We start from the raw sequence: 15,359 nt of genomic DNA on the forward strand, positions 1-15,359 counted from the left end.
AGAACAGAATGTTGCTCATTTGGATAACTTTGCATGTCATTATTTGAACTTTGGAGCGCACATTTCTATGAACTTTCTCACATGAAGCAATAACCCCTTGCTTCACATAGCTTCATCGCTTTAAGCGACAAAGCGATCTTTTAATAACACTGGTAGAGACTAGATAGAAGAAGCTAGTGCATGATCTATTAATGGTGTATCCAGCATTTCTTAGTTTCTTTATGTTCATATTTAGGTTAAGATTAGCCAAGTTGCTCATAAAGAAATTAAACGGTTAGCAACCACTGGACTGCATTTGAAAACCAATTCGGAATGAATTTGTGCTGAAAAGTAAAATTGAAATTTCAAAGCTGATGGTGATATTCAAAGATTTAGTGAAGCCCAATTTTCTTCTCTCTGTGGTATTAAAAGCATTTTCTCTATCCCTTAAAGGGGCGGAGTGATGCAAAGCGATATCCCTTGTAGGGTGAAGTGATGGTATTTCGAGGAAGCTTGTTTTGGATATGAGGCGCAAAGTGATCTACGCGAGAAGAGAAGTGGTTGCTTCTTTGAATATCACATTGAAAGATGAAACGTAGAAGAGAGAGCGGTAGGAAAAACTAAGGTTCTACTTATAGTTTAGTACTCCTAGTCCTCTCCAGGTAGAATTTTGTTTTTCCTCCTTCAATTCTCTTGTTCTTTCCTCTGCTTTGTGACAATTCTTTTTCTGTCCTTTTTGAATCTACGCTTCTCTTGATTTGTTTGTATTACTTTTCTTCTTTTTCTTCATGATAGCTCTTTCTTTTCTCTGGTATATGAGTCGTCTTATTCTTTTTCTTACTGATTTTTCTTCTGTGTCTGACTTCTACTCTCTCTTACTGTCAAGATTATTCTTCTCTTTGCCTTTAAATTTATTCTCTGTTTTGTTTTCTATCATGCAATTCTTGATTTATAAGCTCATTGTTAGGATAATAGAAAAGCTCTTACAGTTTTCTGATAAAAGAATGATCCCACAATTGAAGCTAATTATAGTTCCGGTATTAAAATAGTTAAATTACGAAATCAAATGCTGCAACCAGTTCCGTTTATGGCCGGTCAATTGAAAATCGATGTTGTAATTAAAATTGTTGGTTTTTTGGGTTAATCACTTTTTAATGGTGTTCAATTTTAGTTGTTTTGGTTAGATTATCATTATATTATACAGTACTAGATAAAGATTAGTAATGTTAATTGCAATCTTGATGCTACAGGTACTACCTTGTTGTACAGTAGGTATCTTTGCATCTTTCTATATATTTACAGTTTCACTCTGAAGTATTCTCCCTTAAAGCTCCAGGAGTTTGGTCCCTCTTTTGTGCTTTTTCACTTCAAAACCACTACCTTCCCGACCATATTGTTTGGGATTAAAGAAAAGAGCTCTATTTAGACGGAGCTGTGTGCTTTGTATCGAAAATGTTTTGGTTCATAATAAGTAGAGGATTGTTAAAAGTGCATCTCTGCTGGTGTAACATCTAACTGTTGCAGGAATTCCTTTGTTTCAAGCACAGCTCTTTGTGGAGTGTTTTGACGGGCAATTCTTGCTTTTGGGGTGGTCTTTAAATTTTTCCCTCATAGTTGAAATCTTTAAATTTTGCCCTTCGGCTAAAATCCATGGGTTCCAGGTTCGAACCCCCACACAGTCAAAATTTTAAAAAAAATTCGCAAGGCAGAGTTTAAATTTCGCTATGCCCCCACCGGCATACACTTGTGAAGGAATTACCAAAGTTAACTATAACAGTAGGTTCAAAATAGTCCCTTAACTATGCACTTAACAGTTTTGGTCCTTTAAGTTTGTCACAAGTTAACAAAAATGATCCCTTAACTATGAGGGTTGGTTAAAAATAGTCCTTTAAGTATGCACTTAACAATTTTGATTCTTTAAGTTCGTCAAAAGTTAATAATTTTAGTCTCCGACAAAATATTCATTGAACTCTGTTTGTTAGATTTGACGAGAACTATAAAAAAAAAAAAATAGCGAGAACTCACATTTAGAGGTACACATTACTAAAGATAAGGCTAAATACCTCGGGACAAAATCGACGGCCGTTGGTCAGTTATAGGGAAAAAGCAAGGAAGAAAATCAACAGACTTGATAATGTCAGAAAATAGTGTTTCGGAACACAAAGACCGACGGACTCTGTCGATTAAAATCGAGGGAGTCCATCAGCTAAGTAAAATACATCAGACTTTAGAAATAAATTAGAAATAGCAGAACTACAAAAATTGTCACTATTAAAAGCTAGCGAAAAAAATGGACGGAAACCGATGGATAAAATCAATAGACACTATTTTTTAAATCTTTTTAAATTTTTATTGTTTTTTACGAAAACAACGGATGTTCATCAGTTATTTTCGAGGAAAAATGCGCGGAAACTATTTAAAAAACAAAAAGAAATCACTACAATGGAAGTATTTATTTTTATGCCGGGTTTTCAGTAAAAATGAGTCTAGTATATTTTACTTAGCCGATGGACTCCCTCGATTTTAATCGACAGAGTCCGTCGATCTTTGTGTTTCGAGATATTATTTTCTGACATTATCAAGTCTGTTGGTTTTTCCTCGATTTTTCCCTATAACCGACTGACGTCCGTCGGTTTTGTCCCGAGGTATTTGGCCTTTTCTTTAATAATGTGTACCTTTAAATGTGAGTTCTCGCCAATTTTTGTTTTCATAGTTCTCATTAAATCTAACAAACAGAGTTTGATGGATATTTTGTTAGAGATTAAAGGTGTTAACTTTTGGCGAACTTAAAGGACTTGGCGAACTTAAAGGACCAAAATTGTTAAGTGCATATTTAAGGGACTATTTTTAACCAACCCTCATAGTTAAGGGACCATTTTCGTTAAATTGTGGCAAACTTAAAGGACCAAAACCATTAAGTGCGTAGTTAAGGGATAATTTTGAACCTACTCTCATAGTTAAGAGACCATTTATGTCCTTTTCTCGAATTTTTGTTCTCTTAGAGCCCGTTTGGATTGGCTTATAAGTTGGCTTATAAATGTTGTTTTCAAATTTTTTGTTTGGGACGAGCTTAAAAGTCATTTTGCTTAAAATAAACTCAAAAAAAAATTGGACCCATTTAACTTAGTTTATCTAAAAGAACATTATAGAAAACAACTTATAAGCCAAAAAAAAATAAGTTGGACTACACCAACTTATTTTTTTTTTCACTTAAGTTCGCAAAATGTTTTAAGCCTATAAGCCAATCCAAACGGCTTCTTACTCTAAAAAGATCTGCCCCTAGTTATATGTTCAAGCCACGGGGCGTTGGTCCAGTGATAAATGATAAGAGTGTAGTGCTTGATGTATGAGGCAGGGGTTCTTTGCATTTTGCCTCCTTAATGTATTCTTTCATAATTTGCACCATACGTATATTTTCTAATGATTTACGCCGTAATCACTTTATTTCCTTGCAAAAACAATAAAAACACTGCTTTTTAAATTATCCATGAGAGCAAAACAGAAAAAATGTGAATAAAATGTTTTTTCCTATTTTGCTACATAGATAATTTTTAATAAAATAGTGTTTTGCAAGAAAAAAAAAAGGAGGGGGGTGCAAATCATTAGAAACAATAGGATATGATGCACACCACAAAAATGAGCAAACATTAGAGGTGCAAAACGCAAAGAACCCATGAGGTAGGTGCATGTCCACGAGTTCGGACTCTGTTGCAGAAGAAAGCCTCCTATTTAGGTAGAGGGTCAGGCTTATAACCAAGAGTTTCAAACCGTGCACTAGTTGGTAGGGAATGTAGAAGTGTTCAAACATTTAATGTCAGCCAAGTCATTAAATTGAACTCTCAACCTATCTTGTGTTGATCGGTATGCGTTGCTTAAGGCAATTAGGCACAGTATCTTATTTTTGTTTCTCACCCCGTATTTGATACTCATTTTGGGCATCGATTAGTCTAGATTCGCGCCAGAAATGCTTCACTTTGAGGATAAAGACACTTCAGGTTCATAATTCAAATGCAAGTTTACCTAATTTAAAAATAAAAAAAAATAAAAAATAAAAACCACTCCTTATTAAGGATGGAAGCATAATACTTTCCGACCTTTGAATATACAGTACATAAGGTCGTTAATGCTATGGTTAGTTTTGTCAGCAAATAGGAGACAGCCCCAAAGGAAGAAAAAGCAGCAAAAGAATAGGAGCAATGAACTAGCAATGGGGAATTTAATAGAGAGGGAAGAGGAAAAAGAAAAATGAGTTATATGTCAAGTACGCTTAAAATCGGTCAGTTTAGCAATGAACGCAAACTATAGTGTAGTTTAGTAGGGTTGATTTCATGGATGGTCATCTTTTGATCATGCACGTCAATAACACGACCAATATGAAATGCCAGAAAAGACAGCAACACAACGAAGTTCGACCAAAATTCACAATACAATGCCACAACATAACAAATCAGTGACCATCTGCGATTCCTATAGGCATCCAAGTCAAATTTTGGTTTCTTTCGATCCCAACTGTTATACAATGTGAAACTATAAAATTGAGAGAAAATGGCTGTCTCAGGCATTCAATTTCTGCACACCTCATATATTAGATTAACAAAAGAGTATTTTTTATTTATAAAGGAAAACATATGGAATGAGAATACTCACAGTTTGAAACCCTTTTCTGTTTCTTCCTTACATTTAACACTTGTGAGCGTTATAAGTTGTTGCGTGTGATGATTTGTGATAAATAAATAAAACAGAAAACCTACTAGGAAAGGGACCCAGATGCTCTACAACAAGAATACATCGCCATTTCTTCCCAGCTACCAGTAAAGGTTTTAATCTCAGTTACAAGGGAAATATCCTTTTTACTTATATATATTGTATTTTCACTAAGGTTACGCAATGCAAGGATTAGTAATAGTTGCCAACAGGCAAAATATCACCGTAATGTGCATAACCAGCTAGACCATGCTTTCTGGAACCTCAATACATCGTAATTGGCAGATCATTACACGATATACTGCAGAGAAATGAACATATCATTATCCTTGCACAACCATCCTATTGTTTGAAAACTATATTACCTCAACCACATCTAACCTGTAGAGTATGGGGAAATTTAGTATTACAATGGCAAATGTACAGTTTAACTAATCCCCAACAGTTGGACAGAGTTAAATGATTATAGACAATGCTGCATGCATTGCCTAGATTTATAAAGTCATGCACCATGTCGGAGTTCGTATTAACAGCACCTCATCTCCTGCATTGGCACCATCTGGGTCTATTTATTTGCTATAGATCTTTTGCCACCTTGAATAACAACTGCTAGTTCACTGATTTCCAACCCACAAATCCGAACAAAAATCAACTTTCAGGGCCTCATTTCTAATCTGAAGTCTACCACACAAGTAAAAGGAATTTACAAGTGAAAGGGTCTGCAATCAATGAGCCCTCTCTTCATCGTCAAAATGTAGAGTCTCAATTCCTCTGAGCGTGGATTCATAGTTCCTTATTCCAGAAGCATTCCTGCCAGATGAGGCATATCTGGGATCAGACGATCCACCAAGTGGAGAGCTTCTATGTCCACCTGATATCGTGTGCATGGTCGCTGGACTTGCCTCAGGTGTGCGAGAATGTGTAGGGTCGGAGTCATTCCCCATTGTGAAAGTCTCCCGGCTCCCAGAGACTAGATCTCGCCTCAAAGACCCACTAGATCTTCCCATAAAAGTGGAGCTTGAAAACTGCAAATATTGGTATGATTCAAAAAACTGGGGGGAAAGAGATTTAAAGACTTGTAGTGTAGCATAAGACTAAGATTCAATTTTGACTGCTTTGAAACCTTAAAAGCACCATCAAGCTTAGTTAATATACCATCTTTACCCAACGTAATAGCATAAAGGGAAAATTTATCTGCAGTAATGGAAGACTGTAACAGTTTCACAAGTCTTGACTATGGAAAGCATCACAAATCTCCTGCTATTGGTGTTCCGGGCCGCTGGCATTTGAAAAGTTACTCTCTCCTACGAAGGTTTTATTTATCCAACAACTCAAACTCACCATAGCATCCCTGCTCATGGAATCATTTCCAATAGGACTCGTCTGCCTTCCAGCACTTATAAGTGGCCCAGAACTTCTCCTCCGAGAAGGATCTGCTGATTGCCTTCCTTCTTCTTCACCTGCAAAAATGTATGAGAGCAGATTAAAAACGAGATTCTCATATAATTAGAGACAAGGATACTTTACCAGTGGTTTAGTTAGCAAAAGTTAGACACAGCAGAAATAGAGCCAACGTAGTCTAGAAACAAGAGCACACATAGAGGTGGTATTCCAAAAATAACCTGTCTGTCTTTCTGCATTGGGAACAATTGGAGGCATGCCTGAGCTGGTTCCGGCACCAGGGCCCTAAGAAAAGAAACCGTTGTCAGACACAAGTGCATCACATACGAAGAAAAAAAAGTTGTACCACTTACAAGAGGCCGTGAAGGAGGAGCTGCAACGTGCGATTGCTGATACTTCAATATAGTCCAATCAAAAACATAATCAAACTGAAAGCCTACAATGGGAAACAGAACTGTAACAACAAGCTAGATTGTACAGTACCAGATAATGCAAAAAAACAGCTTCCAAAAGCTTATTATTACCTTCACGGATGAAGAGGTCACGGAATATTCTCTTCAGATAAGCATAATCTGGTTTATCCTCGAAGCGGAGAGAACGACAGTAATGGAAATATGATGCAAATTCAGTAGGATAACCTCGACATAAAGCCTGCAGAAACAGAGTACAGCTGTTAGGTTCCATAAAATATTATTTTTAAAAAAATCCAATCACCATATTTGAAAATAAATTACCTCAATAGATGTCGAAACCTTCTTTTCACTAATTTTCTCATACTTCTGCTTCTTATTTCCTGCTTTCAGTCCTTGCCAAGGAAGACTGCAATAAATAGATGTCAAACATAAGCAGAACAAAAACAAGAGAGGACAGACTGCGGCAAAAATCACCTTCCTCGGAGGAAGTACATAAGAACATATCCAAGAGACTCCAAATCATCCCTCCTGCTTTGTTCTATAATTGCCAAAACAGTACATTAAGTCAAAAGACAGCAGAGTTTTATTTGAGAAAAGTGAACAAGCACGCCTAAAGAACCAGCACGTACCGATACCGAGGTGAGTGTTCATGCTGGCATATCTTGCAGTGCCTGTTAAGTTTTTGTTCTCTCTGCAGAGCAAAATACCGGACCATATCATATAAGCTAACAGGCATGAAAAGATTCACAAATGCTAGATCCGTGAATGCATGTGCAAGAAAATTAATAAACAGCCTAGGGCAGTCCTCTGTTGTACTTACAATTCTAAGCTGGAATACACAGATATTCACACCACAAGGTTCTACGGGTACTCTGAATGAATAACAAGCAGCCCATTGTTGAACTTACAATTCTAAGCTGGATTATCCAGATATTCAAACCACAAGGTTTTCTTTAAGAAACAGAAGGGAAAAAGAGGGGCAGATATTGTATTTTCCAAGATTTTAGCGCAATCATTATTCTACTCTTATTTCCATCCAAACATAATCAAGATATTGTATTTTCAAGATTTTAACGCTCAACTGCAGCCGATCCTGCTGTTAAGCAACACATCATACATTTTGTATTGTACTACAGCCCATTATAGAGAAAACAGCTCTAGCCTGTAACTTTACATAACGCTCAACTGCAGCCGATAGGACTATATTTGCTGTGGCTATTTAAACACTAATGAACATTTTCTCTTTCCTTATGAGATAAGCAATTTGATTACTTAAAAAGGGAAATCTTAATAAACAATCTTATTGGGTCATGATGTCATCCTTTTTTCTTTTTCTTTTTTAGGATAAGTATTTTGCATTATGATGTACTCGTTGGTAGGGAATTTAAGTTGAGCACAAATCAGTTTGCTTCCAACGCTAAAACCAAGTCAAATTTTTTTAAAATAAGGAAGAGGACCACAGGGCCCAAGAAATAATTTACTACACACTTCAACAGAGCATATTCACAATTAAAAAGATGACAAGAAATGAAGGTTCTGTAAACACTTGATATCCTACCAAAGCAACTCATAATCAACTTACCGGTAAGGAATGTGTTGGTGAGATGAAGTATCTCGATACTTCTTGGCTAGACCAAAGTCAATTATGTAAACCTGCATTTTAAGTCAACAAAATATTAAAGAAACAATAAATCCTACAAAATAGCGGATAAATCCTAAAAAATCGAGGAGACAAAAGTAAAGATATACATAAGAATATGGGACCTGATTTGCACGCCGTCCCAAGCCCATAAGAAAATTGTCTGGTTTGATATCTCGATGCAAAAATGATTTAGAATGAACAAATTCAACACGATTTATCTGCAGTAATTACCAGAATAACCAGTTAACCAACATGTTTTAAGAAGGTACACTAATGCTAAATTTGAAGCTTTAAGCAAAAAAGTTAACCATTTGATCAGCAAGCATTAAAACTGTCTTCAGGGAAAGCTTCCTGCTGCAGAAATTAAATAAATCTTCAAGACTGGGTCCTAGTAAATCCATGACCAGAACATTGTAATCTCCCTCCACGCCAAACCACCTCACATTTGGAATTCCAGCTACAATAGAAGTATTAGAATTACAATGCTAACCAAAACAAACTAGGCAAGAGAGTAGATACTAGATATTTTTTCTTTTTAACAAAAAAAAAAAAAGGGGGACACAGGAAAAGCCATTACTTCCTCCCTGAAGAATTCTATACAACTTCGATTCATAGAGCAACTGTGGATGCTTTGTCTTAACAGTTTCCTGCAAAAGAATTAACATATTGAAGCATAATAAAAAGATATAGATGGAATGGCCATTTATAGTGTTACAAAAAGACTTAAGACATTACAAGCCAAGATCTGAAAAGGCATGAGCAGATAGAGCACCTTGGTTGGTCCTTACATCTTGCAGATAATTGCTACAGAGGTAAAAACTTGCCCACACCAGGTGTTTACACCAAACCAATGGATGTGTGACATGTGTTTGAATATATACAACAATCACGTAACCATGATTAATTAATGTATATACTCACTGCATTAAATTGATAAACCCTGGTAAATTGCATTGGTTTGGTGTAAACACCCGATGTGGGTAAGTATTTACTTGGCTACAGATGAGGATTATCACCTAATGCTAGTTCAACAAGCACGAGATATGTCAAAATCTTAGATGCTATAATGTAACCTCCTTTATCCCATTTTACATAGCATTAAGGAATTATTACTACTTGAAGAGTGAAATAGTTTTTCTTCGATTGTGATTTCTTCAAAATAAAGTTTAGATATTTTTAATTATAAAAATTCATTTCCAAATGATCAAGAAATCGTGTCTGAGGTCAAAGTCAAAATCAGATATCTTGAACTTTTGCACTCCAAACCCCACCATCATCTGGAACCAAGAGAATACTAGAATAATAACCATGTTTTTTCTTTGACATGGTAATAATAACCATGTTAAATCCAGGAAAGTGATATATTTCACTTCCATGTTGTTGATATTGTAAGAGACGGACTTTTTAAAGTTTTGTTTGTGATTCTTAGAATGAAAATAAGATGGGTTTGATACAGCTTTCCTTCAAACATTGAAAACAAAGTTTTGTTTCAATATTTCTTGGGAGAAGTTGGAAACTTGCAACACTCCCCCAAAAATACAGGACACTATCAGGTCTTTTTCTGTTTGGTTCAAAAATGGAATCTTTTCAGAGGTTTCCATGGAAATATATGGATACTTTAAACCATGATAAAGAATTAGCATGGATGCACTAATAAGTCAATCATATAACACATCAAAGATGTCCTCCACCAGTGAATCTTTTGTTTTTCTCAATAAATTCATGTACTAGGAGACTTTTAATTTCTAAAAATGCTCACTTGAACTCAAGCAAATTTGCTTTTTCTCCATAAATTCATGTCCTAGGAGACTTTAAAATTAAAACTACTAAAAATGCTCACTTGAACTCAAGCAAAGAACACTCCCATTAAGCAATCGATAGTATTCATTAGGCTCTCCCTGTTTGAGCAACGGAACCAGAAGCAAGAATTTTTTTTTTGACCCAGTTGCCTTCAGAAGATGAACACAGTCCAAAATGAACTTCAAGAATGCACCTCACCCAAACAAGTAAACTCCGTGCACAACGCACCGATAGAAATTCAAACATCCTTTCTTGTAACCAATATAAACTACAAAGTTACAAAAACAGAAGCAAAGCAGATTCACTGATAAACACTACCAACAAAAATGCCACAGAAGCCTTGTGAGACTGTTTTAATTTTTAAATCAAATGTAGACTATTCTTTTATACACTAGAAATATTTACAATGCCGATGAAATGTTGAATAAAAGAAAAGAGCTATCCAGCAAAAATTTATACTTGAAGTACTCTTGCGTTCCTTTATCTTGTTTTTTCAAGATGAAAACATTGAAAACAAGAATATATTACATTAAGATCACTCTGATAAGAAAATTAGAATCAACATAGCAGGCGTTCTATGGATTAGGATTAAATATCAAAGATGAATTAAAATCCATCAGTTCCACCAGGTACACAAAAAGACAAACAGACACCTTGCCTAGTGGTCAATGAAGTGGGAGAAGAACCACGAGGGTCTCATGTTAAAATCCTATCGTAGACAAAAACACTAGGTGATTTCTTCGCATCTGTCTAAGCCTAGGTGGACAGAGCTACCTGGTACCAGTTGTTGCTGGTGGGAGGCAGCAGCTATCTAATGGAATTAGTCGAGGTGCGCGCAAGCTGGCCCAGACACCACAACAACACCAACAACATACCATTACCAGGTGGGGTCTGGGGAGGGTAGAGTGTACGCAGACCTCACCCCTAGGTAAACTGGCCCGGACACCACATTTATCAAAAATAAAGAAAAAAAAAAAAAAAAGAGACTCCCTCAAGGCATGTCACTTGAATTGTTTCTTCCTACCAGACAAAGGCAAGTATTTAGCAATACAAGAAAGCTCCAAGGTTATGTTAACTGTGTGACCTATTAAGGCGGGCATTAAACTACGAAACTTCATCTATAGAGAAAAAATGGTACTTTACCACAGAAGAAAAAGCCTTAATTTACATGCACATAACAGTTCAGAAAAGGAACAAAGCCTTAATTTACATGCACCTAACAGTCCAGGAAAGGAACCTCAATTTCCACCCACATCAGATGAATATGTACTTCAACTACATTACTCAATTGATATCTACAGGGTTGTTTGGTAGGATGAATTAGAGAAAACAATACATGTATTAGCTTTGGTATTATTAATCCCTTGTTTGGTAGCGTTTTTCAACCTATGTATTCGCTACTACTCTTATACATAGCAACCCATGGCGTTAGCAATACAACGGTTGTCAAATGTGAATACATGGAAAAGCATGGTTAAAGACACAACTGCCCTTGATACACCAAACCAAATAGTGGATAAGAAATAATCCCAGCATAACTAATCCCAGTATTACTAATAGACCCTATTCAGTACTCCCTCCGTCCCAAAATACTTGTCATCCTTACTAAAAACATTTGTCTCAAAATACTTGTCGTTTTATTTAACCAAAATAAAAGTAAGTAGCTTTTTCCCACTTTACCCTTGTATTAATTAGAATCATTTAAGAGATTTTCATCATTGATGGAGTAAATATTTATCGAGTAAAGATTACGTGATGAATTATGTTAAGAGGGTAAAATAGTCGAAATGCTACCTTATAAGTGCTTTCTTAAGGGCCGCGTAAATGAAAAATGTGACAAGTATTTTGGGACGGAGGGAGTACTATTCTTATACACTCTACCAAACGACCCCTAAGTGTGGCCACAAACAACACATTCCAAAAGAGATAGTAATCCAAAATAAAATAACAAGAAAAACAACTGCAATCAGAGTAATAGAAGCAGAACTACAGTAAATTACTACTCCCTCCGTCACAATTTATGTGTTACACTTTCCTTTTTAATTTGTCCCAAAAAGAATGATACATTTCCTTATTTGGCAACAATTTAACTTTAAACTTTAACCAGATGATTTATAACCACACAAATATCTTTGACTTGGTTTAGACCACAATATTCAAAAGTCTTCCTTTATTTTTAAACTCGTGTCCAGTCAAACTATATCACATAAATTGGGTCGGAGGGAGTAGTATATAACTAGACAAACAAAAAAACAAAAAAACTCACCAGCTTAATTGCAACCTCCTCATTAGTCTGTATATTAGTACCTAAACCAAAACATCAATTAATCAACTTTACAAAACCACAACAACAGAAACAAACTGAAAATTCTCCAAAAAATTAAAAAAAAAAAAACTCACCAAGATAGATCTCACCAAACGATCCACTGCCAATTTTGCGACCAAGTCGAAACTTATTACCCACGCGAGGCTCCATTAAAGAAAACCCTAACTAAGTCAACCTTTTATTCCAGATAAAAAGCTTTCTTCAAAACCCTAGATTTTTCAAATTACCTTAAACAAAATACAAAAAAAAAAAAAAAAAAAAAAAAAAACAGAAAAAAAGATTTTAACTGTGTTTTATACAGAGATCTGAAGGGTCCGAAAATGTGAATTTTTTTTTTCTCTATCTACAAAGCTAGGGTTAGGTTAAAGCAGGTAACAGAGAAATAGAAGATTAATTGAAAAACAAAATATTAAAAGATGAAAGAATTTGAATATATGCTTCTTCTTTCTTTTTTCTCTCTTTTTCCTTTTTTGCTTTTTCCGTTATTCTGAAATAGTACTAGTTATTAATAATAATAAATTGCTTTCCATAATTTGGAGGATAGTCCACGCGTCGACTACACGCGTGATGGAAGTTTCCATGCGTTGTTTGATATGTGGGTATGAAGACGTGACTTACCTGGCAAGGGCTCTTCTGTCACGTGACCTATTTTCTTACTTGAGAAGATTTGGCAAAGAAGTAACTCCTTTAGTTTAATTTGCAAAAGGGTTATTCAGTTTCTTTTTCCTTTATTTTTTTTCATTTTAGGGTAAACGGTTATTGCCCCAGGGTCACTTTATAATTTTAAAAATTTTGAAGTTTATAACTTATACACTTAAGTCCCTTTCACTTATTATTAAAATATACAAAAGCTCCTTATCTCTCCCCACTTCTTCCAACTCCCGCTCAAAAAAAAAAAAAAAAAAACTGAAGTTTCCATAGAACACTCCCTCTTCCCCAATCTTGGTAACGTTCCTACCGTCCATCCAGGTATTTTCTTTAATTTAGCAACTCCTCCAGAGCATTTAGAGCTCCATTTTGCAATGAAAGTTGTTATTATTTTACAAACTCGATAGAACCCTAGTGTTCATAAAGTTGAGATTTTTTTTTCTTCAAAATTTTGGAAGTTTTGCCTTTTTTTTGCTAGAAATCTGTGTTATTTCTACTTATTTTGCTTGTTTCGATCTTTGTTTTTCTGTTTTTGCTTTTCATAAAGTATGGTCTATTAATAGACTTTTGGTAGATTATACTTTTTTTGTCCTGGCTGATCAATGTGACTGTGTTGTTTGTATATATATTATAAAAAATGGTTAGAACTAGAGGAAGAGGAGGCACATAATTCAAACCCGTTCTAGGGCCACATCTGACGATAGAAAAAGAAAAGGTAGAGAAGTTAGCCGAGAAGGTAAAAGAAGAAAAATTATAGAACCTGAAAATGAAGCGTACTCGGAGGAGAATAATGATGTGTATAATGTCGAGGAAGGTGAAAGAGATGATCCCCATGTTTCTGAGGAATCTGGTGGTGATGAAAATGCTGATCCCTTATTGGTGCCATATTGTGCAAGGACAATTGACGTCGACAAGTATGGTCTGATCAATTCGCCGGATGATTACGAATCGTTTCTGGCAAAAGTTTCGGTTAGGAGTAGGCTGACATTGCTTGTTGATTTTAAAACATTGATAAAAGATCATAAACTTGTTCGGGCATTCCTGTTTTGGTCACTTAAGAAAAATATCGAACAACGATAGATTGATAGGAATGTTGGTGCACTAAACGGTTCTTCGTCATGTGGTTCATAAGAAGAAGCGCAAGATGTGGTTATTGGTGAATGACAAGCCCGTGTGTTTTGGCTTGAATGAGTTTGCTTTGATCACTGGTCTAAACTGTGGATCATATCCCACTCGAACTAGAGTTTCGGGCACTTAAGAAAGGGGTAGCATTCTGCAAAAAAGATTGTCGCGATAGAAAGATTTACGCAGAAAAGGCGTACATTTAAAGCGGTGATCGGAGGCCTAGGTGACCAAAGAGGAAAAGCTCAAATGTTGTCTAGTGTGGTTTCTACACACATACGCCAAAAGATGTCGAGGGGTGTCGATCGTGACACGATAAAAATGGCAGACGATTTGGAGTTCTTCGCAGCTATCCTTGGGGAAAGGAATCATTTGAACTCACTCTGAACTACTTGAAGAACAAGATAGACATTACCAAGGACCACCAAGTGCACGCGGAGAAAAGGGTTGCATCATATGCTCTCTATGGCTTCTCCTGGGCATTTATGGTAAATATTATAGACATTTAGTGCAAGATAGTATGAGATCGTGTCTTGTTTATTTTTCACTCGGTTTTTATTTCTGTGATTACAGGTCTGGGCATATGAAGCTTTTCCTGCATTTAGAAGGAATGCTGGGAAATTAGAGGAGGTTCCTTTCTCTATTCCTAGGATTCTTAGGTGGCACACCAAGAAAATGGAGCGATTCGCTGAAAGAGATCCATTTAAGAGAGCTGGAGTTGTCGAGGTATAAATTTGGAGTCTATTATTAATTTTTTAGCAAAAAAATAAGCTTAATGTTAATGTTTTCTTTATTTGTAGATGGTGCACCCTTACCTCATCCCTACAGTGCGTGAGTTGGAGCAGGATTACATGAAAAATCTGTTACCATATGATGATGAAAATAATGACCCAATCATTGATGAGTTGGAGCGTGAACTTGAAGGTGTGACTGTTTTGATTACACCAAAAAATTCCTCGAAGGTTTCTAGTAGGAAGGGGAAGGAGTCCATGGAGCATTTTGATAAGGACTATACTCAAGAGGCCGAGGATAATCATTCGGAAGATTTCGGTGGTAATTCAGCCGCAAAAGATAATATTGGTGTTGGGACATCTATGGGTCGTCTTTTAAGCGGGCGGTGTGGATCATGAGCAACTGAAGCAGCGTGTGGAGAAGATTGAGGAGTCTTTGAAGGTTCTTGTAGCTTATGTTGAGGGAGAAAGAATTAGAAAGAGCGAGAAGGAGGAGACTCTCAATGAAACTGCTGGTGAGGTTGCGGTTGATGTTGATCAGCCAATTGCTCGACATATCGATGTGCCAAATTCTCAAGATCTCCCTGCTGCTG

The 15,359-nt window shown here is 36.1% G+C and overlaps 1 protein-coding gene across 4 annotated transcripts; it reads right to left on the reverse strand.

The window, feature by feature from the left end:
- Positions 1-4,879: 4,879 nt before the first annotated feature.
- LOC132037634 (casein kinase 1-like protein 1) lies at positions 4,880-12,750 on the reverse strand. Of its 4 annotated transcripts, XR_009409939.1 has the most exons (15): positions 12,340-12,750; positions 12,206-12,246; positions 8,717-8,786; positions 8,448-8,596; positions 8,247-8,357; positions 8,080-8,150; positions 7,127-7,188; positions 6,972-7,035; positions 6,819-6,903; positions 6,609-6,735; positions 6,438-6,520; positions 6,306-6,369; positions 6,025-6,143; positions 5,065-5,708; positions 4,880-4,984 (listed from the first exon to the last, which is right to left on the reverse strand). XR_009409939.1 is itself a non-coding variant. In XM_059428171.1 (14 exons), the coding sequence occupies exons 1-14, from the start codon at positions 12,413-12,415 to the stop codon at positions 5,409-5,411; spliced, it is 1,422 nt and encodes a 473-aa protein (XP_059284154.1). In that variant the 5' UTR covers positions 12,416-12,750; the 3' UTR covers positions 4,956-5,408. The 4 variants fall into 4 exon arrangements, 3 of the variants coding, with proteins under 3 accessions (XP_059284154.1, XP_059284155.1, XP_059284157.1); XM_059428171.1 differs by having other exon boundaries at positions 4,956-5,708; XM_059428172.1 differs by having other exon boundaries at positions 4,956-5,708; positions 8,262-8,357; positions 12,340-12,749.
- Between the last annotated feature and the right edge of the window lie 2,609 nt (positions 12,751-15,359).

This window comes from Lycium ferocissimum, chromosome 11, assembly GCF_029784015.1.
Source record: "Lycium ferocissimum isolate CSIRO_LF1 chromosome 11, AGI_CSIRO_Lferr_CH_V1, whole genome shotgun sequence".
Taxonomy (NCBI): domain Eukaryota; kingdom Viridiplantae; phylum Streptophyta; class Magnoliopsida; order Solanales; family Solanaceae; genus Lycium; species Lycium ferocissimum.

Coding starts and splice junctions, on each gene's coding strand:
- LOC132037634 (XM_059428171.1), bottom strand. CDS start 12,415: ATGGAGCCTCGCGTGGGTAATAAGTTTCGACTTGGTCGCAAAATTGGC. Junction 8,597..8,716: donor TAGAATTCTTCAGGGAGGAA/GTAATGGCTTTT, acceptor CTTCTATTGTAG/CTGGAATTCCAAATGTGAGG. Junction 7,189..8,079: donor CACCAACACATTCCTTACCG/GTAAGTTGATTA, acceptor TTTGCTCTGCAG/AGAGAACAAAAACTTAACAG.